Raw genomic sequence first — 26,591 nt, forward strand, 5'->3', positions numbered from 1 at the left:
GACTCCAGATATTTTCCAGTATCTGTTGAATTCTAAGAGCTATCACTTTTACTGAAACCAGAATACCGAACTCCCCCCCCCCCCAAAAAAAAAAAAGATTGTCTTCTAGTCATAAAATATTCCGTGACTAGCCTCCACAAAACACATGGATAAGCTAAGCTATTAGGGATAGCTCGATTACGAATACATGTTCATTTTCCCAGAGGGCAATTGTAATTTGCAAATTGTCCTAGTTTAGTAAGAGCGTAATTTGCACTTTTGTGTGACAGGGTTATGCCAATTAGAATTTGAGTACAAGGGATAATCCATATAGCGGTATATCCACTTTTGAATTGCAACGCAGAAGCAAAATGGGTAAAGAACTTGTTCTGAGGCATTATAGCCTGGAAATTTTGATTGATTTGACCGTAAATAGGACAAGCGCTTAAATTTCCAAAAACCCGAAGAGGAAAAGCTAATGAGCTTTCTAACTTAAAGTACTTAAAAGAGAATATTTCAGTTAGTGTATGCATAAAATTTGAGTTACAACGTGCTAATTGTATTCAAGCACCACAATATCATGACTGGATATATATTTAAGGTAATAAGTAAATAAATAAAGGCAATTAATAAATGAAAGTAATATGTAAACAAAAAGACTATTTCAGTACTTTGTGGCAAATTCATAACAGTTTGTCTTAGGAGGCCACTAAGCTCAAGTGAACTTCGTATCTTGTTCTGAACTAAATGGCTATATAAGAACTTGATTACGTTTAAGCAATCAATATTTTAGGATTGGAAACTTAGAAAGCTGCGATAAAAAAGTTAAGAACCATATAGATCTTTAAGGGTGTTAATTAGAGGTCATTCACCCCTCTAATTCCCCCTTTCAGATTTTCAAATGCTTCTTTTTTTATGTTTTCATTGTAAAGTTCCATTTTTTTGCGTATGCGTTCGATATTTGAAAAAGAATGCCCCCCAAATATATTCTGTAAAATAAACTTTGCCCTCCCCCCTTCAATTTTTAAGAATTAACACCATTACTTACTTTGCCTATCTTGGCGAAACACTCCCCTTTTTAATTACCTACAATGTCATTTGAAGAGTTGTAACATTCCTAATTCCATGTTTAACAATAGTTAACTTTATTGATGTGACCCCAAATACCTGGCAATGCCCAACGTCTATTCTTATTACACTTTACTTTACCTACTGTTAATTATTTTTATTCATATTAAGATTTATTTTACTTAAAGCTAAATACTTTTCAGATTTCTATAGTTTGAATGGTACTTGTGTATTATACGCCACTCAAGCACTTCATTTCAAGGGCGCCGGTAGAAAATTTTCCAGCGGGGGAACTAGTCGTCAAAATACTAGTGGCGGTTGGGTGACAGGGAATGTATTTCAGGATATGTTTCCGTTGGAATAAGTTTATTTTTAAATACTTTTAGGAAAAACCTTTCAAATAAAAAGAGCAATTAAATTGAATGCAAAATGAAAAAAGAGAGTAAATTTTAAACGACAAGGATTCCTTCCGAAGTTATCAATTTATTTAATCAATAATATTGTTAATTATTATGCATTTGATATTAAAAGAAAATCAAACTGAAACCAAAATTTCAGAAAGAATTATTGTTTTTGCAGATTATAACAGATATAGACTTGTCTTTATGCAATTTCCTACGCCTTAGAATAGTTTACAGAAGGAATAGAGATGCTACAAAATCCTCCTGTCTGCATGGACACCACGTTTTGACTTTATAGCGGCTATGTAAAATGTACCTCTTACATAACAGAGCAAATCTCCCCCTCGAACTTAAATCCCTTATATATGCTGACATTAAAAAAAAACAGAATAGCAAAAGAAAAACAAAATAAAAACTTAACTATCCAGCTGTCAAATTGACCCTCTTTCTTTTTATTGTCCTACTCAGCTAAATAAAACGAACAGGTTCAGAAAAAATTTCGTCACATGAGAATTTTATCAGTTTGTGATGAAGAACAGGAAGTAAAAAGTGACCTTGGCCACTACTCACCAAAACTAAAAATTTAATTCTCATGACAATTGCTACACCGGTAGTATTATTCTTCCCGTTTATTACTACCCACCCAAAACCAAAAATCTGAGAAAATTTGCATTATTTTTGAATTGAGGGGAAACACCCCCAAAAAACAAATGATCTTATTGAAAATCCTATTATTAAATCATATCATAGAACCATATCATATCATAGAGGTTTCAAGCTCCAATCTTCAAAATATGGAATTTCATTTTTTTTTTATTTTAGAAGAAACATCGTCGCTGCATGTTTATTTGTTGTTGTTTTTTTTACAGAGGCAGTTGTATCCATACGAATGTCTGATAATTGGGAGGGAGATCATTCAAACATAAACTAAAAACTATTTTTTAAGTGACCATTCAGATATGGTCAGGGAAAGTCTTGTTTTCTGCCATTTTATGGCACGAAACTACGACTTTACTCTGGAGAAGACAAATTTGCAATCAGTTTAGAATTCTGAGAAGCTAATTGATTTAAAAGTATCAATACTATATTTTAGGCTTTCCAGTTGCAGAAGAAGTAATGCCACATGGTGGCAGTACTGGATTCAACCAAGTTGATTCACTTTATGTGTAATGAAGTTAGGCTATGTTCGGTGATCTGTAACTGCGTGTCAGCTATTATGAGGGGGAGGGTGAGTCATTGTTTAGGAGAGAGTAGGATAGATTACTAAAAAATTACATTTTAGTAGACAAACTGCTTACTATTCATGGTAGGGGGAGCAGGAATTGACTAAAATGTTTCTCTATAAAGCTAAAATGTTACATTCCCATATCTATCAGCACATTTTAACATTTTAGTTTTCAGCAATTTTAAATGGTAATATTTTTCTTTTTTCTATTTGTGTGAAGTACTTCAAAGTGTTAAAAAAATGTATGTAATATATTTATCGATAAGAAAAATACTATTGCAGAGGTTGTGATGGCTTCAGTCATATAGAAGATCAAATGTCTCACAGAATCTCCATCCATAGTAACAACAGTCTTTTTTCATTCAGCCAAAATTGTTTAGTAGTAATATTAACTAAGACTTTTTACCAAAATTTCTATTCATCGCCAATTTTTCAAGTATATTCAAATTTTGTCCAAAATTAAAATATTTAACCGTAATCAACGTACGATTACGATTTACACAATTTAAAAGCAATTAACTTGGGATTTAAGGGACCGGTACCTCAAATTATATCTTGGTTACGCTTGGGTTCGAGTTGGAAAACAATCAGAAAATAAAATAAAAAAGAAGTGCTTCAACTGAAAGCATGGAACAGATTTGAAACCTCTTTAAACAAATTACTCTTTATATGAAGGGATCTGTTTTCTCTATAGCTACTTACTCTTTACTGTGAAGTTTGGCTTTTGTCCAAATTTTAAAGAAAACTGCAATTGGAAAAAAAAGATTTTTCAAAGTGCTAAAAAAAATTTGTTTAATAAGCAAGGTGGTGCGAAGGGGGCAGTCCCCCATATATACAGAACAACTTCAATTTGTTTTAAGTTTTAAACTCGCTCCATACTTTAGATGAAAAACTTTTTTCTGTTTGTTTAGTTACATTTGATGAAACTGTAAAGTTTTATGAATACAATACTTTCAGCAACTCAGAAAAGACGATGATCTGTCAATGATATTTCATTGTAATATCGACGATAGTTCAATGATCTCTGTTTGGATTTTGGTAGGTAATCCAACAGTTCGTGGTAACGAACTGTAAGTAAGTAGCGACCCGGCTTAATAGTAGCCGAAACTCTAAAAAACGGAATTTTGATACCAATAGATATACCAAAAGAATTGGCTTATTGTGCTGATTCCAGATATATAAGTTTCATTACGTTTATTCTTACCCATCAAAAGCTAAGAGCCTGAGAAAATTTGTATGATTTTCGAAAAAAGGGGGAAGGCCCTCTAGAAGTCACATAATTTTAATTAAAATCACGACATCAAATTCGGCGTATCAAATAATCCTACCTCAGAGGTTTGAAGCTCATTTCTTCAAGAATGTGGAATTTTCTTATTTTTACCAGAAGAAAGATCACAGATGCGTGTTTATTTGTTTTTTTGTTGTTGTTTTTTCTCAGGGGTAATCGTATTGACCCTGTGGGCTTAAAACATCGCTAGAAATGTTATTCTAACGAAAATTAAAAGTTCTAGTGCCCTTTTTAAGTGTCCAAAAAGTCAGATAGCAACTAGGCCCCCTCCCACGCCACTTTTTTCCCAAAATAGCCCGATAAAAATTTGAGATAGCTATTTTGTTCAGCATAGTTGAAAGGCCCAATAATTATGTCTTTAGAGATAAAATGACCCCCTACAGCCCCTGGGGGAAAGTTTTTAAGTTATAAAATTTGCCCATTGTTTACGTATAGTATTTGTTATTAGAAAGTATGCATACATTTTTTGGTAGGGACGGGAGGATGAATTTTCTTTTGCACGGTGAGAATTAAGGAGCAAGGTTAAATCTCAAAACGAATAAAAATTATTATCCCTCCTCAACACCTTGCTCTTTAGGCTAAAGTTTAAATTTTGTCCCAATTCTCTTATAAACGACTCCTGATACACAAGGGTCGTTTAATTAGAACAATAAGTAAGTTTATTTTAAAGTGCCAAAAAATTAACTTGCAAGCTTAGAAACAAACATTTTTCTAAAGGCAATGGAAAAAGTATTTCAATTAAAGTAAAATAATATAAAAATGGAAAAAGTAAGTAATTACAAAATATAAAAAAAACAATAGCTTACTTACAAAAACTAAGATATAAACTCCCAGCATTATGTTCTGTTGAGCAATGCCGAAGCATTGGACGGATATTTTTTAACAATATCGACAGTTTTGGACTTGGTCATCAAACACCAAAATATTTAATGCCTTTATACTCAGTGTTTGTAAAAAGTAAAACATTATCAAAGTAATTTTTCAAATTAAAACATTAGAACTAAGATTTAGAAAATCAAATAAAAATTTTTGGATTCAACGTTTTAATTTAATTGTGAATACAAAAAAAAACAATATTTTGTCAAATATATTTGACGCCCAAATACTTCATAACTGTAAAAACATTAAGTCTTTTTCAAAGTGACACCTAGGTAAATACAATCACTTCTTAAAAAAAAATGATAATAAAACACAAAAATCTTATCTGTTCAGGGAGAAAACACAGAAATTCTTAGCATTCCGGTCAGGGGAAACATTTCTGATTATAGTGGCCTCATATACTAGCTCATGGGTAGTCTTGCTATACAAGCAAAAGTTGACGGCACATTTTTACCGAAATTGCCCCTTACTAAGTTCTTTTCCTTATGTTTTCTATAATTATACCAACTTTCTTGTGTACTAATAACTGTACTAATTACTAATAACAAATACAAATTTAGGAGCACCATCAAAAGCTGATTCTTTGATTTAATGTTATCAATAGCTCTTATACTTTCGTTTATGACAAGGAGCGTTATTTACTTACGATTCATTACTTAAAAGAATTCAAGAAAATTAGGATCACTCAGTCACAAATTAGAGCTTACATTTTCCTTATTAAGGGCCAAAATCTATTGGCAGGCAGCTAACAATGGGGCAATACATATTTTTCCATTGTTTTACCTGTTCTGCTCTCTCTTTTGGTTTCCTTATAATTACTTTATAGTCAAAAATTTCAAGGGGGGCCATGACCCCCTCCCGCCAGCACCCTTGCTTCATTTAGTTAGTACATGTTTGTTGACGCTCAATCCAAATGAAATACCACAAAATATAATGAAAATATTATACTTTAGAAACAAATTTGGGCTATATATTTGCACAATAGGGGGGGGGGGGGTAAAATATAGCGGTTCTACATGCAAAATGTATTAGGTACAATTATTCTGCATATTATGAAGTAAGAATTGTTTTCTAACTTCAAACTGTCCAAATACTTAACTCCCCCCCCTCTAATATACAAATAAATAGCCCAAATTATATATTTCCCATCTATTCTGTCACTTGTCTTTGTCTTGTCTCACGCTAAGCTGAAAGAAACTAACGAAGAAACCGGTTTGTTCTCGATTTTTATGAAGCGTAAACTTGAGTGGTGTATAATACACAACCGTTTAAATTTCAAGCGATTTTGTCAAAAAAAATTTGTCTATAACTTAAGGCTATATCCAGGTAGCGTGTGGGTAAAAGACGGTCTGCTGTTATTGATTTAGGGTTCTAAATGGCATTTCACTTGTTATTGTCGTAGCTGGTTTGGAAGGTGATTCTTGGTCCAAATTACCCCTTTTTTTTAGCAAAAAAAAATACAGTCTCTCGTCATTATTTGTTGTGTGCCAAGTGAAAAAAAAAATGGAAGAGCTGATGATAATTCAGAAGAAGGGAACCAGTTCAAAACAACCCTCAAAGAATCTGCTCTAATTCGACTAGACCAACAGTATTCGACACTCCAAAAACAGAATTTAATACTATTTAGCATATCAAAAGAATTGTTTTCTTACACTGATTACACTGATTTTCTTACACTGAAGTTTGAATCTTTCTCTCAATTCTTCTTTTTAAAACAGTAAAAAAATTTAGCGTAAAGAGCGGGGTGTTGATGAGGAAGCAGCCTCTTTCATATACGAAGTAATTTCTGGTCGTTTTAAGTTTTAATGTCGCTCCTTACTTTCAGTTTAAAAAAACTTGTTTTTTTTTTATTTAATTTCTGAACGTTTTTGAATCAATGCATGTTATGATTTTGGCTCTCCGCAGAGGAATAATTAAAACCAAATTTGTATTTTATTTATTTTTTCATTGTTTTTTTAAATAATGCTAGTATATCCTGCGCTCCCTTCATGAAGATTTTCTTCCCCCATGACAAATTATCGATGGAAAGCTCCCCCAGCATATCCCCCTCTTCTCAACTCCTCCCCCCAACCAAAAAAACCCTCCTGAAAACGCCTGTACACTTCGCAATAACCATTACTATATGTAAGCACTGGTCAAAGTTTGTAACTTGTTGCCCCTCCCTCGGTGACTGTGGGGGAGTAAGTCGTTCCCAAAGACATAGTTATAAGATTTTTCGACTACGCTGAATAAAATGGCTATCTCAGAATTTTGATCCGTTGACTTTGGGAAAATAATTAGCGTGGGAGGGGGCCTAGGTGCCCTCCAATTTTTTCGGTCACTTAAAAAGGGCACTAGAACTTTTCATTTCCGTTAGAATGAGCCCTCTTGCAACATTCTAGGACAACTGGGTCGATACGAACACCCCTGGGGAAAAAACAAAAAAAAAAACAAAAAAAAACAAATAAACACGCATCCGTGATCTGCCTTCTGGCAAAAAATACAAAATTCCACATTTTGCAGATAGGACCAGAAATTTACTCCTTCTCAACCTCTCTCTCTTTATGCTTAAGTGTTTTTGTTTGTTGTTTTTTTTTTGTTTTTTTTTTTTGTCCCAATTCCTTAATATCGATTGCTGAAACACAAGGGCCGTTGATTTGGAATAATAAGCTTCTTTAAAAGTAAAGAATAAAGGTAAAGAATGCGGCACCGGACTTTGCAGTCCCTACCGGTGGTGCTGATTTCTATTTTATAGCCCTTCAGCAAGGAAATACAATTGGGGGGTGGGGGCCAGCCATCCTGTGCTTTCGCACGCCCTTCCGGTTTACCTTCCCTAGATTTTTCCAGGTACCAATTCAGAGCCGTGTCAACTCCGGCTAAGCTTACAGTGTCATGTCACTAAGCCCCTGTTCCAAACCAAGTAGCCAACGATGCTAAGACTCGAACCACTGTCGTCAGGATTTTGACTCTAGTGTGCTAACCACTTGGCCCTGAAAAACCTTAGTGTAACGAGCAAGGGGTTGAGATGGGGGCACCCCCTAATATTCGGAGTAATCTCTGTTCGTCTTAAGTTTGAATGCTGTTCTTTCTTTCAGTGATATATATATATATATATATATATATATATATATATATATATATATATATATATATATATATATATATATATATATATATACCCAAAATATAATAAACAAAACCCAAAAGGGCCGCATTTACTAAAAACAAATTGATCATATTTCTGTAAATTTAATTTAATTATGCACTGAACAGTTCTTTCGAGAAATTATTATTGTTATTATTTTACCTAATTTGATCTATTTTCATGTTTAGTTTGGCTATTAACTTTCCCTACAAAACCCTTATTTAGGAAAATATTTTTTTCTCTAACTATTCTTAAACTTAATCTAACCAATTAAATTCATTTAAGGCTTGGTAAAAGTTTGTGCAATGTTGTACAATCGCGTATCTGTATTATTGAGTAAGACCCATGGATCCGTGGGTAGGCAGAGTTTGGATAAGTGTGTCTGAAGCCTTAAGCAGTGAGTTTTTATGCCCCAATTTTTTTAATCTCATTGGGTCTTCAGATTTCTTATTTTCTTGTTTATAAATATTTTTATTGTCTTCTTGCTTTCTAGCAGACAAAAGGTACTGTTATTTGGCCCCTACTGGGATTCATGGAAAGTTAAAAATTCAAAGAGCTAACCTTGGAAAATGTGGAATCGGTGAACCCCAGGTTTTATATATTTCAGACCTCCACCCTCCCTTCATGAGCTACTTTTACTTAAGGTGCCTGCCACAGTAAAGGCAACGTAGCAAGCGACGCAACTCTGTTCCTCCACGCCGATCGATCTGCTGTTAAGAGTGGGGCCTCGTCGACAGCATTGTTATCCACCTCCAGGTTTTTTTTATGCTATCCTTCCACCTTGTCCAGGATATGTCTCTCGGGAAAGACCCGTCATTACCTTTGGGATTTGAAATCATTGACTATTTGGGCTGATACTGTCGTCGGCATACATAGGAGGTGTCCAAATCACCTGGGAGTACGCTACACTATTCGAATACAAAATGGCAGTTGGAATGTAAACGCAATCACCCTTGATTGCTAACAGAATCATCCCACTGAAAGCCCTCAATCTGACGGAGCTTTTTTGTCTGTCAGACGTGTATCATGCTGAGGATTGAAGAATTAAGGAGTCATGTTTCCATGGCACAGAGCAGGACTGATCTTAGTGATGTGCTACGCATCCCCATCTTTGTGTGCCTCGAAGTGTAAGGTACTCTCCAGAGAATATTGAGCTTTCCAACAATAGACGATGCTTTCGATATTTAGCTGTAAACCTATTCATCTATGAAGCTATCATTAGACAGCACGAAGCTAAGGTGATAGAAGATTCTCAGAAGTTAAGCCGGAGCTTCTCAAACAGTTATTTTTTCAAGGGACGAGACTGGGCCTTAGGGCTGAATTGCCATTATGATTCAGTTAAATTTCAGCCCTACTTTTGCTATCTCATCCTGTTGGACAAGACTGTTAGTTAATTGGTTGATTAAGTTGACAATGAGAGCAAGATCATTTGCGAATCCGGCTTCCATCAGAACGTACTCTCCAAACTGCCGACCGAAGTAAATGCAATTCGTATTTTGTACCATGAAATTGACTATTTCACAATTAAAAAGCTCTGGGGTGGTACCACGCCCCACGTGGAAACCGATTTTGATGCCGGATAACCTCTTTTGCTCTCTGTTGACTTCGATACAACTCTCCCTCTCTTCGTGAAGCTTATCAAGCAGTTTGTAGTGGTTTTCTGATAGCACAGTTAATTGAAGTATCACCAAGAACGATTTGTAATCCGTTAAGTGGAAAGAAGCCGTGAGGTCCACAAAGGCTACCCATGCTTTAAACCCGAATTCTTTTGTCTTCTCTGTTGACTGGTGCGTGGTAAGGTTTGTTCCAGTAAGTTAAGGTACAGTGGATCTTCCAGGCATAAACCCGACCGACGCATCTATCTAATATGGTCATAGCAAATAGCTACTGGGACCCTGAGTTTCGTTTGATCAACGATGCTTTGCAAGTTACAGGTTTGTACATTTTTGATTCTCTAATTACATATTAGGACAGTAATCGCGTTATTCTTTAGTTTTAAATCATGAGGCGTCGAGTAAGCAGTTTTAATTGAATTAAGAAAGTTTGGCGTGATTCCAAATCCTTTTCTCTGTTAATACATCAAACGGTGATCGGGAAATCATCCATTTTATAGGATTATTTTCTCCTCTGACTCGTCGTTATTTTCACTGTTGCTTCTGTTCTAACCGCATATTTCATTTGTGATTCGATCTGATCATCCTTGTCGCATACATGCTAACCGCCGATTTCTTTGTCCATTATTTTCGTTTGGGGCTTGTTGTGATACTTTTTGTCGCATGCCTTCTAACCGAAGATGCCATGGCCCTTCATTTTCATGCCTCATTACCTCAGACAGTTTCCCCTGAATTTTCCTTAGCCGTCCGGATTCATTCAAAATCATTTATTCTTTTGCATGACGTCATAGAAACCAAAAAACTTCTTTCCAGTCGTTATATTTCTGCTTTAATTGCGTTGCTATAAAATTCAGTAGTAACCGGGGGCGAATTTCCAGCATTTTTAATAGGGGGAGCAAGAGAGGTCCATATCCAGATAGTCAAGGGACATGGGATATATAATGATTTTTTTCTCCACATTATTGTAGGGGGGGGCAAAATACACTTCTTGCCTGCCCCCGCCTCCAAACGACGCCTCTGGTAATAACTAGGAATTTTCAAATGTCTATGTTCTCTTAAACATCTAAATTACGCATTGGCATAATCATCGTTTTATTCTTTAGTTTCAAATTATGGGGTGGTAAATCAACAATTTCAGATGAACTAAGAAATTCTGACGTGGATCCAATTCCCCCTTTCTGTTTATCCGTTTCAGACGTTTAAATAACACGCCCCTTACTCCATTGTAATTTCTGAAAATATCTGAATTTTGCATTAGTATCATTATCGTGGAATTTTTTGAGTTCTAAGTCGCATTTTTGTTTGCAATTCAATGTGATTTTTTTTTTCTTGTTTCAAGTCTTTTTCTTTAGATGTTCAGAGCATTTTGTCGTCTTGTGTAACTTTTAATGCGACCTTTGCTGGGGTGAAAATGACATAATGTTTGCTCTTGAAATGTATTTGAATGTGACTTCACTCACGTGATTTTTTCTTCCCAAATTTAGATTCTTTTTTTTCAGGCCAGAAGATCCTAGAATGCCAATTTTCAAAAAAAAAAAAAATGCGGAATCGTTAAAAAAATACTTACATAAACAGTTGCTGGTTTAAAGAAAGTTTTAAAACAGAGGCTTCCAAAGGTGTTCTCTGTACCAGCAAATAAAAGAAATACTGCACAAAAATACCAAATTTTTTATTAATTATGAAAGAGGGAACAACAGAGCAGATTGAGTAATCTTACTTATTTTACAGGTGCTTCTTTTTGCCGCTATTATAACTATAACTGCAGCTCAATTTGGCTTAGGAGGAGGCAAATTTGGAGGAGGCAAAATTAGACCAGGATTCGGAGGTGGCTACAGACCTGGATTTGGAGGTGGATTTAAACCTGGATTTGGAGGTGGATATAAACCTGGATTCGGAGGTGGATTTAGAACTGGATTCGGAGGTGGATACAGACCTGGCTTTGGAAGATGACTTAATATTGTCTAATAAAAAAAAAAATGTATTTTCAACTGATATGACAATCTTTTTGTAATATAAAATTTATCAAAAAATGTTTCTGTACCGTTATCTGTACCTAATATCTGCAGCTTACCTACAACATTTTTAGGATGCATATATTTTTCATCATAGAACATACTAAATGTGCAAATATCTGGCAGAGAGATAAGCTCGTTTTGCACAGATAAAAACAACTAAAGAACAAAAAACGAAGAATCAGTCAAAAGAAAGACAAGTCAAAGAAGAAAGAAAAAATAATAATATGTATAGTGTTACTTACTCACCACGCCACAGCAGACATCCCATCCGACGATACACAAGAAATAAAAAAAAATCAACCAGTAGAGGGACGACCATAGGGAAATCAAGACCCGAGAAAAAGACCAAAAAACAAACAAATAAATTAATGATAAAAATAAACAAATAAGTAAAACGACTAATATCTATCCAAGATGAATGAGTTTAACTCATTTTTTTGAAATACCGAACGACAAATCAATATCGAAAGCAGACTAATATCGGTTCCATCAGCAACCATACTATTTGTTAGAGAGAAACAGAACCTCTCTTAAATTATCAATGGCTAGTGTGTTTTGTGTATATTTCAAATTCGATGTGAAGATGGCACAGCAACTGGGAGCAAATCAAAAGAAAAGAAATAGCTAAGCAGTGTTAGGAGACTATGCTTAAATTTAAATAATAACGAATAAAAAGTAACTGCCAGTTCAACGGGAAGAATTTTCCATAAACAATATAAATAATATCGACACGAGACTCTTTATATAATATCGACACGAGACATCTCTGTACTTGATGCAAAGGACCTAATAATAGATACACGATTCATTATCTTTTACTTTTTTTCTCAAACTGACTAAGCAAAGTTAAAATGTCGTATATCCTTTCTTGAATTGAAAACTACAGTATATATATATATATATATATATATATATATATATATATATATATATATATATATATATATATATATATATATATATATATATATATATATATATATATATATATATATATATATATATATATATGGGGATTTTCCCCAAAAGGGCGAAATCTGGAGTTTAAGTCTTACGTTGAACAACACCATCATGAGGCATCCCTACCTATTCACCCCATCCTTCCTGCCTAAGCAAATAAATTCTATATCACCTAATTTTATATTTTCTTGTCCTATCCCTGGGATATGAGTTTCCAAAACTCCTAATAAGTCTAGTTCCAGTAAGATAGTTGTTTTTTCCGTTGTAACGTTCCAAGTTGCAATTTTTTTCTTCTTTATATGATTGAAATTATTTTGGCCTCAGGAAAAGCAATGGTCCCAGAACCAGTGTAAGACAGGAACTAGCACATCTCCTCAAGTCGACAAGAAGTGCTTAAACTGGCTGATAACTAGACAGCAAGAAGTCTCTGGGACCTCCAGTATAAATGGAGGCCTTATGCAATCCTGAACCCATCTTGGTCTCAACATAGTTTTGCGCAATTGCTGATACTCTTCTGTCAACAAGAGTCAAAATCCTACACAAGCAACGTCAAGTCTAATACCTCCGACTCATAACATAACAATGCCTGCAAATATTATACTACTATGGGGAGGCAAAATGTTCCTTACTGCTTAATTGACTGAACAAACTTGCACCTTGTGCCCTGAACATGCCCAACATAGAATTAAATTGGAATAAGAAATTGTTTTCACTTAATGGTTCCATAATTCAATCAACTCGCTAACAAATCGGACATAGTAATTTAATTAGTTAACAAGCTACGTTTTTACCTCCTGGCAGATTTATTTTTACAAGTAAATCAACCAAAAGCTGCAGTTTCAGATCCCCTACAGTTTGGCTGAACATTTTGCGATGCTAGGGTTCTACCAGCTGTGAACAATTAAATCTCTAACAGTGTTGGTCTCTCAGGTTTTAATGTCCTGATTAAAAAAAGCTAGGTTCTGAAAAATGAAAATTCAGTAATCAAGTTTTCTTGATTTTCAAAATTTTTTAGTTCTCAATACTTTCGCTCTTTTTTTGCACAATTTAATAAGTAGAAAGTAGTTTAATTTTTCCCCTAACTACTTGTATATAGATCTGATTAGCTCTGCTTTAGAAGCAATAAGTTTACTCTAAAGTTTACTTAAGAAAGGGGAGACTCTCATGTATATATATATATATATATATATATATATATATATATATATATATATATATATATATATATATATATATATATATATATATATATATATATATATATATATATATATATATATATATATATATATATATATATGTATATATATATATATATATATATATATATATATATATATATATATATCTATATATATAAAAATAAGTTGTCTGTCTGTCTGTCTGTGGATCAGGTGACGTCATGTTTCTGTGTTGACTGACGTCATGAAATTAGGAATATAAATGACGACCGGGACACAGTGACACAACTACAACGGGGACGCCGGGGGCACTGGCGGGATATATAAATGACGACCGGGACACAGGGATTGTTCGAATAGAAATTACAGACCGGGACACCGGGACACAAATGACGACCGGGACACAGGGAATATAAATGAACGACCGGAACACAGGGACACATCATTAGAACAATGAGGTATAGATCTGAATACGGATTGTTTTTCCCATGGACAATTATATGTTGCATGTTCAAGAGTCAGTAAACCTGACAATCTATTTATATGCACAGACAATGGGACAGCGAAGAATGTTGTATATTCGCATGTTTTACGTATTTAAAAACATATATTTATATCTATCTCTATTCACAGGTGGGACACAGGGACACAACTATAATGGCGCGTAACTAATATGGCGCGTAACGACTTACGCGCGCGGGGGGGCTTGGGGGGGCGCGAAGCGCCCCACCAGCTAGGTGTTGGGGTGGCGCGAAGCGCCACCCCAACAGCTAGTATATATATATATATATATATATATATATATATATATATATATATATATATATATATATATATATATATATATATATATACTGTTTCACTCTGTAGGCAAATAAATAGACTGAATCTAAAAAAGCTAATATTTTTAGGGAAATTATGCATTATGAAGTGATTGAATGATTTTGGACCAAGAGAATTTTAGAAGGAACGCCTATTTATTTTCACTCCAAATTTCACCTTATCGTCAAATGACGATATACTACTAACCTGGTAGTTATTAAAAAAAAAAGATTCTTACCCTACATAGCTAATAGAGCTAACGATTGAGTTAATTCGAGAAAAGACGGGAAAAAAATTAAATGAGATCCGGTTTAGATTCTTTGACCAGGGCAAGGTCTAAACAAATTTGTCTTGGTTTAAGCACTTTTCCAAGGTGTTTAAGCGCTATCCCTGACTAGGGTGAGGAGAAGCACAACAAAGGAAAATGAAAAGTGAGCATTGCCCTTTATATCTCTGTAGCCAGACAGTTTACCTTTTCCGAAATCCATTTCAGGCAAATTTTTCATGGAAGGGATATATCCCTGAGAAAGAAGGGAAACAAGGAAACACTAAAAGTGAATGAAAAAGGAAGAAGAAGATAAATATTCTCATTTAAATCTCCGTAGAAATGAACCTCTCTTGGTGGCACTAAGTCATTATTAGATTGCTAATTACCTTTTCCTTTTCTATTTTTTAAAATATTAGTTGGATTTCAAAATTAAGAATCATTAGTTATATTTCCCTCCAGCAGGAGATGAAAGAAGGGGGGACAATTTGTAATGTAATTCGCCTACAATTTCATTTTTCCTATTCTTCACTGAAATAACGTGGCCCCGTCCACCCAAACCAAATCCCGTATATGTTATAAAGTAATTGCTTACTTTAGAGGTTATTTAGTCAGTTTGTTACTTTAAACAGGATTATACTGGAACGAGACATGATAACGTAATATTTTTTGGCTAGATTGCGAACTCCCATTAATTTCCCGCTTAAGAATACAGTCGATTCGCGATAACTCGAAGCTCTATAGCTCAAAATCATCGGTATCTCGAACTATTTTCAATCCTCTTGGAGAAATCTGTTAAGTCGAGCAAAAAAAGAACTTGAAATAATTTGCGGTTATATTTTCCCTCTGTAAGCCAAAGTGACCCTAAAACTACCTCTATAACTCAAAATTCATTAGACAAGTCGTCATTTTAATTTTCACTTAATCTCTAAAAGTTAAAGTTCTACCTCTGTATCTCTAAGCTTTTTTAACGTACCTCTGTTAGTCGAAACTCTGGTGTGCAAGTTGCAACGTTTAAATTTTGATCTATATTAATTTTGTTTAACATTTTTTGTAACAGATTCTGTTAATACTCAAGTGTCTATTTCCTAAGAAATTAAATTTACTATTGACATTTCAAAATGATATCTTGCCATTTGTAAGTCATGTCTTGGTATGCCAAGTCTATAATACACTAATAAAATTATTCTTAACTTTGTAGTGGCTTTAGGGAGTAAATTAAATAAAAAAAAAACTAATTTTTTTAGCTGAAAGTAAGGAGCGACATTAAAACTTAAAACGAACAGAAATTACTCCGTATATAAAATGGGTTGTCCCCTCCGCAATCCCTCGCTCTTTACGCTAAAGCTTTTAATTGTTTTAAAAAGTAGAATTGTGGCAAAGAGTCAAACTTTAGCGTAAAGAGCGAGGGATTGCGGAGGGGACAACCCATTTTATATACGGAGTAATTTCTGTTCGTTTTAAGTTTTAATGTCGCTCCTTACTTTCAGCTACAAAAATTAGTTTTTTTTTATTTAATTTCTGAACGTTTTTGAATTAATGCATGTTTGATTTTGGCTCTCCGCGCATAAATTATTCAAATGAACTTTGTATATTAATTCTTTTTTTTGGCTAAATAGCTTTCTCTTAGTTTTAACCAGACGATTTTTAGAAATAAGGGGTGGAGAAGGAGGCCTAGTTGCCCTCCAATTTCTCGGTTCCTTAAAAAGGCAACTAGAACTTTTAATTTTTAACGAACATTTTTATTAGTAAAAAATATACGTAACTTATAAATTAGCAACTTACGTAACAAACTTTCATAATCTTATATTTTTATTATGTATACAAGGGGGTTTGTATCCTCGTTAATACCTCGCTCTTTACACTAAATCTTAAGCTTTGTCCCAATTCTTTAAGAATGGCCCCTGAATCAGAAAGGCCGTAGAATAAATAGTTGAAATTACTAAAAATACTTTAGCATAAAGAGCGAGGTATTTATCTCCTCCTAAATACCTTGCTCTTTATGCTAAAGTATTTTTAAAACCCCTCATATGCGTAATAATCTCTGTTCGTTTTAAGTTTCAATGCTACTCCTTCCTTTCATTTGAAAAAAACGTTTTCATGTTTATTTTTCATTGTTTTCTTATAATAATGCTAGAAAATCATGCGCCCTTTTCCTTGAATTTTTCTTCCCCCATGGCAGATTCCTCCAAGGAAAGATCCTCAAACATAGCCCCCTCCCCTCAGCCCCATCCCCAAACAAAATAAAATCCCCCTGAAAACGTCTGTACACTTCCCAATAATCATTACTATATGTAAACACTGGTCAAAGTTTGTAACTTGCAGCCCCTTCTCCAGGGATTGTGGGGGAGTAAATCATTCCCAAATACATAGTTATTATGGTTTTCGACTATGCTGAACAAAATGGCTATCTCAAAATTTTGATCCGTTGACTTTGGGAAAAAATGAGCGTGGGAGGGGGCCTAGATGCCCTCCAATTTTTTTGGTCACTTAAAAAGGGCACTAGAACTTTTCATTTCCGTTAGAATGAGCCCTCTTGCGACATTCTAGGACCACTTGGTTGATACGATGACCCCTGGGAAAAAGAAAAAACAAAAAAACAAAAAAAATAAACACGCACCCGTGATTTGTCTTCTGGCAAAAAATACAAAATTCCACATTTTTGTAGATAGAAGCTTGAAACTTCTACAGTAGGGTTCTCTGATACGCTGAATCTGATGATGTGATTTCCGTTAAGATTTTAAGACTTATAGGGGGTGTTTCTCCCTATTTTCATAAATAAGGCAAATTTTCTCAGGCTCGTAACTTTTGATGGGTAAGACTAAACTTGATGAAACTTATATATTTAAAATCATGTAACACGATAAAAATCATGTCCCATGAATTTCGAGTTAATGAGAACCATCTGTATTATATATTTTTCAAACTTAAAGAGGCAGTGGATATTATTGTATCAAGAGGTGGAAAAAATGAACGAAATCGTGAAGTAGAATTTACAAAAACAATATTTAACTTCATTAAATTTTATAATAGATTTTAGTACTATCGACTAATTACTATTATGCTCGAAATTTTTCAAAAACAAGTTAAAGGGAGAAAGAATCTCCAAAAGGATGGAAACCCTTTGAGAAATCCTTAAGGAAATATCATCCTTAAGGAATCCTTGAACAAATATCAGAAATATTTCTCAAGGGAAATGTTTTAGTGGAAAAACATTCCCCATCAACTGTTTGCATTTGCAAAAGCATATTTGTCCTGCTGAACAACTACTTTGATTTTTCGATTTTTGTTCTTTTCGATTTTTTTTTCTAGAAAGAGCTTCACAAGGACTTGACTCTAAAGTTCAGGCTAATTTTTAAGAGATAAAGGAGACCGGCCCTTTTTGCCACAAAAACATTCCAGAACCTCCCCTTCAAAGATTACCGAACATAGTTTTGAACGCATCAGAACAAACTACAATCATTATTCAGCTAAGGATTGTTATTGTATTGTTTTTCTCATTTAAACTAAAAAGAATTCTTGTTAAGGAAATGTTTAGGACAAAATTATTTTTCTCCGGCCAAATCATAATATTCATGTGATTCTGCAATTTGAAATTAAAACCATTGTTTTCTTTCTTCTTAGAATTAATTATTGTTGTGTAATCCGATTTAAAAATTTCCGTTAAGCTAAAAGTGCTGTATTTTATTTTAAGAGTTAAAATTAAACTTTAGCATGATCTGTTACTATTTTGCTTTAATGTTAAAGGAGATCATAGTTACATCAAAGAGATTTTAGCAACGAACTATAAGTAAAGATTGGCCTAGATTAACTGTAACCGTAACACTAAAAAGGGAGTTTTTTATGACAATTGGTTTACAAAAAGACTACTTTTTGTGCTAATTCCAAATATATAAGACTTGTGAAGCTTAACGTTATCAATCAGAAGCTATGAACCTGGTAGGATTTTAATTCTTTCGGAAAAAGTACCCTCCCCCAAATAAAGGCAGGCGATCTTTACGAAAATCCTTTTTATTAGATTCAGCGTATCGGAGAGCAGATTGATAAGTTAAAAACGGGCTCGATCATTTCTATAGATGTCATTGCTAGAGCTCTAGTTAATGCAGAAGAGAAGAATTCGGTTTTAGCATTTTATTTTGAAGATTTTTTTGGATCTAGTGATTGACCTAGGTATGACCTTTACCATAAAAAATATTAGTAAAAATGAATCAGGTCATTGCATAACCTAGCTAATGTCGGTAAAATTCTAGTTAATTGACTTCTTGCTATCTCGGAAAGGTTTTAGGTTAGAAAAATGAAACTTTCAGGGATGGGTCTACAGGCTAAAGTATGTCCTGGGAAGGTATTTTAAAGTACCCACCGCTACCAATCCTTCTCCCTCTAGAGGGCCCTGAATTTGTCTACATGACAGGTCTATACCTATTGAAATTTTGACAGAACAACATTTTGCCCTAATTTTCAGTTACTAGTTGCCTTTTCTCTGCCTTTAGTTCTGGAAATGCAATTCCTGTTATTTGAGTAGAATTTTGAGCCATATCAAGGTTTTTTTTCAAAATCTAGGAAAGGTATTTCCATATTTTTAAAACCTTATAAAATGGAATTGAGCAAAGTTATGAAGCTGAAAACAATTTTGTTGTACTTTAATTAAGCAGAAGATCTATTTTGCAAGGTTTCACTTTCATAACACACATATTTTTAAAGGTCATCAAAGGTTAGGTCCCTCTAGAGGGAGAAGGAGTAGAGGTAGTTGCTTCAAATACCTTCACAGGACATACTTAAGTCTGTAGATTCATCTCTGAAAGTCTCATTTTCCTAACCTAAACCCTTTCTGAGATTGCAAAAAGTCAATTAACTAGAATTTTTCCTTAATGTCTTATGTCTTGAATATGCATACACTCTTCAGTAGGCCTATGTTGCAATTTTGAGAAAAAGGCTTGCCTAATTATTTAAGTTTACTAAAGATTCCACAGATAAAAAGCCAGTTTAAACCTATCTAAATTTTGATAAATGCAATTTACCTTAATTTTGGGTTCTCAGCTTCTTTTACTTATGCTCTTGTTGTTGAAAATGGATTTCCTATTATTTCAGCATGATTTTAAGCCTTGTTAGAAAATCATGTGGTTGCCCACAGAAAATGTTAGTTTAGCTTCTTTTGCTATCATGGACAAGGGTTAGATTAGAAAAATGAAACTTTCAGGGGTGGGTCTACAGACTATACTATGTCCTGGGAAGCATTTTGAAATACCTACCTCTACTACTTTCTCTATAGATCAGTGACCTTTGAGGACCTTCAAAATTAGGCAAATTTTAAGACTTAGAAATCAGAAGAGTGTTAACATGGAAGCTTGGCAATACCTTCCTAGAGTATGTTTTTGGCTCTAGATTCATTACTAAAAGTTTTTTTTTTTTAACTAACCCCTCTCCAAGATAGCACAGAATAGCAAAAATAGAATTCTACAATTGTTTTTAAGTAATGCTGCAACTACATATTTGGATCCTATTCAGTTGAATATCATGTTTTTTTTGTTGTTTTTTTTTATAAAAATGAAGGTAGTTTCTTTCCAAGTGTTCCTTGGCTTTATGCTAAAATTTAACTTTTGCATAAATACTTAAAAATAAAATCCCATGAAAAAGAGACAAAAATCATTACCTTGAATTGCACATGCTAGCAACAGGACAAATTCTTTGTCTGTCAGCTTCAGTGATGATAGTAATTTTGGCAAAGCTTTACTTTCATCACAAGGTTTTGAAAATGCATATAGCAAGATTCTCATGACCACATATTGTTTCTTTGTCTTATTACCAAAGCTATCCATTTTTTTGCTTTCTAAAATCCTCCTTCAACAAAATTAAAAATTTATAAAGTGGGTAGGGTTTTGAAGCCAAAGGAAATGTTGGGGTTGGGCAATATGAATGAATAATGACATAAAAACAATATACAATCATCAGAATCTAGCTATATGCAGTAATTCAAAAAAATAAAAAAAAACTCATAAGAAATTAAAATATCCTCCATTCAAAATTTTAACACCATAGGAGCTTGCCCTTGACTAACTACAATTTCTGGCAAAAATAGGGTTACAATGATGAAACATCATAACCATAACAAACAAGGCTTAACCAATCAGTAAAAAGTATGCCATAAACATCAACTAACAATTCAACCAATCAGAATACAGACCTCACCCTGCTGCCTGCAGGACCCTTGAACTAATATGCTTTGCTCTATAGGTAATGTTACCTGTAAGCAAAATTGGACCTTTGTTTTGTTCAAAAGTGAAAGTGAACCGTCTCTGATATTAGCATTAATGGAAGTGTGAGTTTTTTAATTATCTTCTTACTTTCCACTCTACAGAAAGTACCAGTGATAACTGGAATTATCATTTAAGATATAGTTTCATCCCTCAGCTTCAAAACCTTCTTTTCCCTCAGCTTCAAAACTCTGCCCACTTTATGCATTTTTTGTTTGCCCCATGGAGGAGTCAACCAGAAATGAATGCATTTCTGGAAGTAGTATTTCTAAGTGCTATAGTATAGAAACTATGTTGCAAAGCAGCAGTTTCCAGTTTAGATGGCTTGTGACAAAAGTAAAGTTTTACTGCTCTGTGGTATCCCAAACAGAGCACTATAATTACCATAGAGGCCAGCTTTTTTTTGCTGTAGATGTTTCACAAGCTGACAACTCTATCAACTTGTTCCTTAGCCTGGTGTTTGCTTGTTTCTGGAAAAGCTCATGAGGAACTTCCAAGTTCTATTTGAATTATCTGGTTAGAGAAGGTCAGGAGTTATATCTTCTGTATTTACAAGTTGGTATGGTGTTATCACATCACTTGGTTCGCGTCAATATGCTAGAGATAATATTCTAAGTTTATTGAGACAGGGTGGATATGAGACATGCATTTAATGTCTTTAATGCATTTTATTGCCCTTCTCTAGACTGGTTCCATTGCTACATAGTCAGTCTTGTTAATTAGGCATGCAGTATACATTCCAGACTCTAGTCTTGGTCAAACTAGACTTTTGTATAGCTTAGTCATTACAGTTGGAGATCTGGTAGTGAATGTTCTTTTGATTTAGCCAAGTATCTGGTCTTTACAATAGTTGCTTGTGCATGAATATGAAAATTCAACTCATTGTCAACCAAAAGATAGAAAGATTTCTCTCCCCATGGCTACTGAAAATAGCTTTGCACAACCCATCACTACAATTCATATGGTACTGAGTGTGTGGGATTTTCTTCCCAAGGTGGAGAGTCTTGCATTTTTGCTATGATAGATAAATAGATAGATAGATAAGTGTATTTCAAAAGCCTAAGGGCCATATACACACAAAAATATAAATAAATAACACACAAGCAAGAAAATTAAACAACAGTACAAATTACAAGCACGCACAGAAACAGAATACAGCGCGAAAATACCTAATCTAACGACAAAATAAGTTAATCATATAAACTTTTCTTCTTACTAAGGATTAACGGACTTTTCCCCTTTATTAATAATATTTTCACTCTTAACAACCTATTCTAAAAATATTGCCAAGGACCCCCACGCTTAATTGGTCATCCCATAAATCTTCCGCTTTCCCGATTGAAAGAGAGAGAAAACAAGAAGAGAAAAAGAAATTCAATTCAAATTATGTTGAGTTCAAGCTTCTAAATATTAGTCCAGTGAGTGAATGCATCAAAGTACAGTTGTATTGACTCAATAATTTCCACTGTATTTGCATAACCAATGAGTTTTGAGTCATCAGCATAGAGGCTTATTTTGTTATTCAGGATTTTTTCTTTCATTTATATGCATATATATATATATATATATATATATATATATATATATATATATATATATATATATATATATATATATATATATATGTATATATATAAACTCCCTTTTAAGTTGTTGAACTGAGTGTCTGCCAGGTTTATGGGCTGAGGTATAATCTATTTTATTTATTAAAAAGAAAGATTAAGCCATAGGCTTGTCTCATTAACAATCAGCTTTAGTAAAAGCTGATCTTTTGGGGAACAGTCTACAGACACATTTCTCTTTTTCAATGTTTATTGTGATTCCATGGTTTTATTCTGTTCTCCTTTTCTGAGGATTACTTTGTACCCTCTGATTGCCATGACCCCATGTACCCCCTGTGCAGGCATGCATGAGCATTTCAAGGCTCTTTTCAATTTAGGGTGTAGATTTACAAGTCTTACAAATTAGTGCAGGTACAAGACTTGAAATGCTTTCTTTATACCTCTTCAGCTGTAGATCTATTTTTCATAGTGTCACTTTTATAGAACAAAATTTGTGAAAGGGTAGTGGCCTTTGATGGGTAAAAGCCTGAGGTAAATACTTTTAAATACCTTCTAGGAGAATCATTGAGGCTCTGGATCTGGGCGTTACCCTTTGGAGGAGGGGCGAAAAACTTAAAAATCAACATTGTATCAGTAGGACAGAAAGTTTCATGAAATTTGCATAATAGAAACCATGCCCTGTACAGGGTGTATGATCTGGTATATTTTCACATCACTTACTGGCTGCAACAATTAACACAAGTGACTATCTATAAAAGGTTTGTGGTTTTATTGATAAACACTGTTGGCTATCATTCTATGTTTAAACATATGCAGTATGGGCAGTGTTCAACTATGACAATGTTTCCAAAGCAAGTAGAACATTAACAGTTTGAGATTATCTTTGCTATTTTGTGAGTGGTTTGTACATAGATGGAGCCAGAACTATGGCAGGTCAGTGAACTTAACTTGAAGCTTTGGTTAAAACTGTTGCCCCAAACATGAAATTGACCCATTGAATTGTTCATAGAGAGGCTCTAGTCCTAAAAATTTGAGCCCCAGTCTAAATGACGTTTTTCAAATTATCATTGAAACAGTCATCTTAAGCACAGCCACAACAGTCAAGGTAGTTTAAATTTTTGTATGAAGAAATAGGCTTGGGGAATACAGCACTGCCATTTCACTCCATAGCTTGGTGGTTGTCTTGGGGAAATGTTCAAATAGAATTTTTGAACCTAGAAATGGAGTTTTTATGTTTTAAGACTTTATAAAAAAAACCTTCAACAGAGCTGTACTGCAATACACGGTTCCTTTTGAAGCTAGCTTATCTTACAGATATTTTTTCAAAGCTAAATATGTGGAATAAATCTCTGCAAAAAGGAAAAGGCAATATTCTGATTTGGGAAGAAAAGTTACAAGGCTTCATTAAAAAGTTGTCACTGTGAAATGCTGTTTTGAAAATGCTACACATAGCTGTTTTTTCAACATTACTGAATATGGTGCAAGAATTAGAGTGTGAGGACATTCCCCAAGTATTAACAATATGTTTTGTTAATCATCTGTCAATTTTATAATAAAAGTTTAAAGAATATTTCCGTGAAAACCTGCAACCATTTCTTTGGTTGCAGCCCAAGGGAAATAGTTAGTTGAGGTTGACAGCTCATTGATCTGCCATGTTGAAAGCACAGGATAAATATTATAATAGTAGCAAAATTTTGATTCAGAAATTGGATACATCACTGGGCACAGTTTGTGAAGTTTCTTATAGCTTCAAAAGGTTTCCTATATTCCCATTGCAATGTTCTAAAAATTTGTTATTGCACACATGCAAAGGTATGAAGAAAGGCATGTGACTGATGGGTCCCAAAAATCTTTAATTTTTATGCTGTGGTTGTAAGCTATATTTGAATAAGACAACTCACGAACAAGATTCTTGATAAGTATAAAAGAAGAGTGCCTGATATTGTTTGAATAAGCCACGAGAGTGCTAGTCCCATCTGCAACTACATAGTGAAACATGATTTTCTGCCCTAGTATCTGTGAAGTTTAAGTACTGTGGAAGACTAGATGTCAGTAAAGAATTGAGAGCAGTTTTATTGAACATCTCTCCTTGTTTCACCTAATTTTGTGATGAATAAAGGAACAAGCCCGCCCATCACATTAAAAGTAGCTGATTCATCAAAACCTTTTATAATCAATACATTTTCTTTTAAAGTAAATTTGTAATGTGAATATGCTTGTTCTAACTTTTAGGTACTCCTAAATATGACTATTAAAATTCTTTTAATGATGAGCACACAGGTCTGGAGTTGACCAAAGTGGGGAGGGGGGATTGGGCTGAATTTTTTTTTACAACATCAAGTCTAGCCCGTTTAAATGGTACTATTTCTCTTCATAACATTTAGAGAAACATCCGTGATTGAGTTTTTTCTGGAATTGAAGTATTTTTTTTTTCAAGTTTAAGATCCTGTGACAAATGTTGTAAACATTTTTTCAAGACTAGATTCAAGCTAAAAATTTTCAATTGCGATTAAGCTCCATCATTAACCACCAGTAGCCTACATTTAAAAAAGTTAACATTGTAAATGACCAATATACTAAAGTATAAGTAAGACAATTAAGACAAATTCACAAAACAGGGTTTGTTAGGTTTATCAAAGATCAGTATCATCTAAAGGGGGTTGGGAGGGATGGAGCTAATCACTTTAAAATACCATTCTGTGGTATAGCATAGGCTCTGTGTCCATCTCTGACATTGATCTCAGTTTTAGATTAAAGCCCAAGGAGTTCCCGACTAGGGTCTGATTGATATGGATTTTTGGGGTGTGGTACTCATACCAATATATTGGTAGCATACCCGATACAATGCTGATATAATTCTCTGCCCATATTCATACTCAAATGTTTCCTGCTGGTCTATTACACACCAAAGAACAAACTAAATAATTCACTGTGGACTCCAAAAAGTTGGCCATTTAAAATAATTTTTTTATTTTGTTGCTCTCTCCACCATGGTCAAGCTCAGCTAATGGTTCCACCCCCAAGGACTGGGCATGCACAAATTACTTGAGGAAACCTGGTGACATTTTCTGGACAAGCTCTGCATAAAATAAAAAACAAATATATTGGCCAATAACCAATATTTTCTTTGAGTAACCAATTGTGACACTGACCCTCATATCAGCCCAATAATATCAGTTGGGCTATATCTACCTCTATCCTTTGCTACTTTACTTCTACTACTATTGCTAACAACCTCACCACAGCACCAAGTTGCCTGAGGCCAGCACAGCAACACACGCTCCTCCTCCATCTCAGTCTATTCAAAGCCTTTCTTTTTACACCCTCCCAGGAAGTTCCCATTTCCTTAAAATCTTTCGTTATGACATCATCCCGCCCCAACCGCAGACGACCTGCTTTCCATTTAGTCCTAGATGGTTGGCCAAAAAGGACAATCTTAGGCAATCTGTCATCCTTCATCTGCAGAATGTGCCCAATCCATCTCAACCTTTCTCTCATTATAGCCCTAGAAAGTGGGATTGAGCCACACTTTTTGCACAGCCTACTGTTTGAAATATGGTCAGTCAGACAGGTACCAATCTGTAGACGGGTATACGGTAGAACAATCCGGAGGCAATTTCTCTGGAAAACATCTAGCAAATCTTCATCTGCTTTTTAGAGCGCCCGTGCTTCAGAGCCATATTTGACCACTATCAGCACTGTAGCTTCCAATATTCTAAACTTGGTTGCAGACTTATTTTTCTATTCTTCCAAACTTTTTAACTGTGAAAAAACACCTTGAGCTTTAGCTATTCTACTTTTAACATCTTAACTGCTCCCACCATCTTTACTAATAATACTACCAAGGTAACTGAAGCTCCCAACCTGATCAATCTTTTCGTTGCCTAATGTCACGTGTTCATCTTCATGTATTCCTAGTCTTAGTGACTTGGTCTTCTTAATATTTATTTTCAAGCCT

General features: G+C 34.3%; 2 protein-coding genes across 3 annotated transcripts in view; both read left to right on the forward strand.

Moving 5' to 3' along the window:
- The first annotated feature begins 453 nt into the window (after positions 1–453).
- Positions 454–12,001, forward strand: LOC136025333 (glycine-rich protein 3-like). The gene is made up of 2 exons (XM_065701253.1): positions 454–580; positions 11,306–12,001. The coding sequence occupies exons 1-2, from the start codon at positions 560–562 to the stop codon at positions 11,525–11,527; spliced, it is 243 nt and encodes an 80-aa protein (XP_065557325.1). The 5' UTR covers positions 454–559; the 3' UTR covers positions 11,528–12,001.
- Positions 12,002–18,910: 6,909 nt separating this feature from the next.
- Positions 18,911–26,591, forward strand: part of LOC136025334 (uncharacterized) — a 28,015-nt gene continuing 20,334 nt past the window's right edge. Inside the window, exons 1-2 of one of the 2 annotated variants that reach the window (XM_065701254.1) lie at positions 18,911–18,990; positions 23,190–23,391. The gene's annotated coding sequence lies outside the window, so the exon portion shown is untranslated. The remainder of the gene's footprint in view (positions 18,991–23,189; positions 23,392–26,591) is intronic. The other variant, XM_065701255.1, reaches the window with a different exon arrangement.

Source organism: Artemia franciscana, chromosome 3 (genome assembly GCF_032884065.1).
Source record: "Artemia franciscana chromosome 3, ASM3288406v1, whole genome shotgun sequence".
Taxonomy (NCBI): domain Eukaryota; kingdom Metazoa; phylum Arthropoda; class Branchiopoda; order Anostraca; family Artemiidae; genus Artemia; species Artemia franciscana.

What these genes read in the sequence shown, in the direction of transcription:
- LOC136025333 (XM_065701253.1), top strand. Translation starts at nt 560, where the DNA reads ATGACTGGATATATATTTAAG. An exon ending in TGACTGGATATATATTTAAG is followed by an intron (nt 581 to 11,305) that starts GTAATAAGTAAA and finishes CTTATTTTACAG; the next exon opens with GTGCTTCTTTTTGCCGCTAT.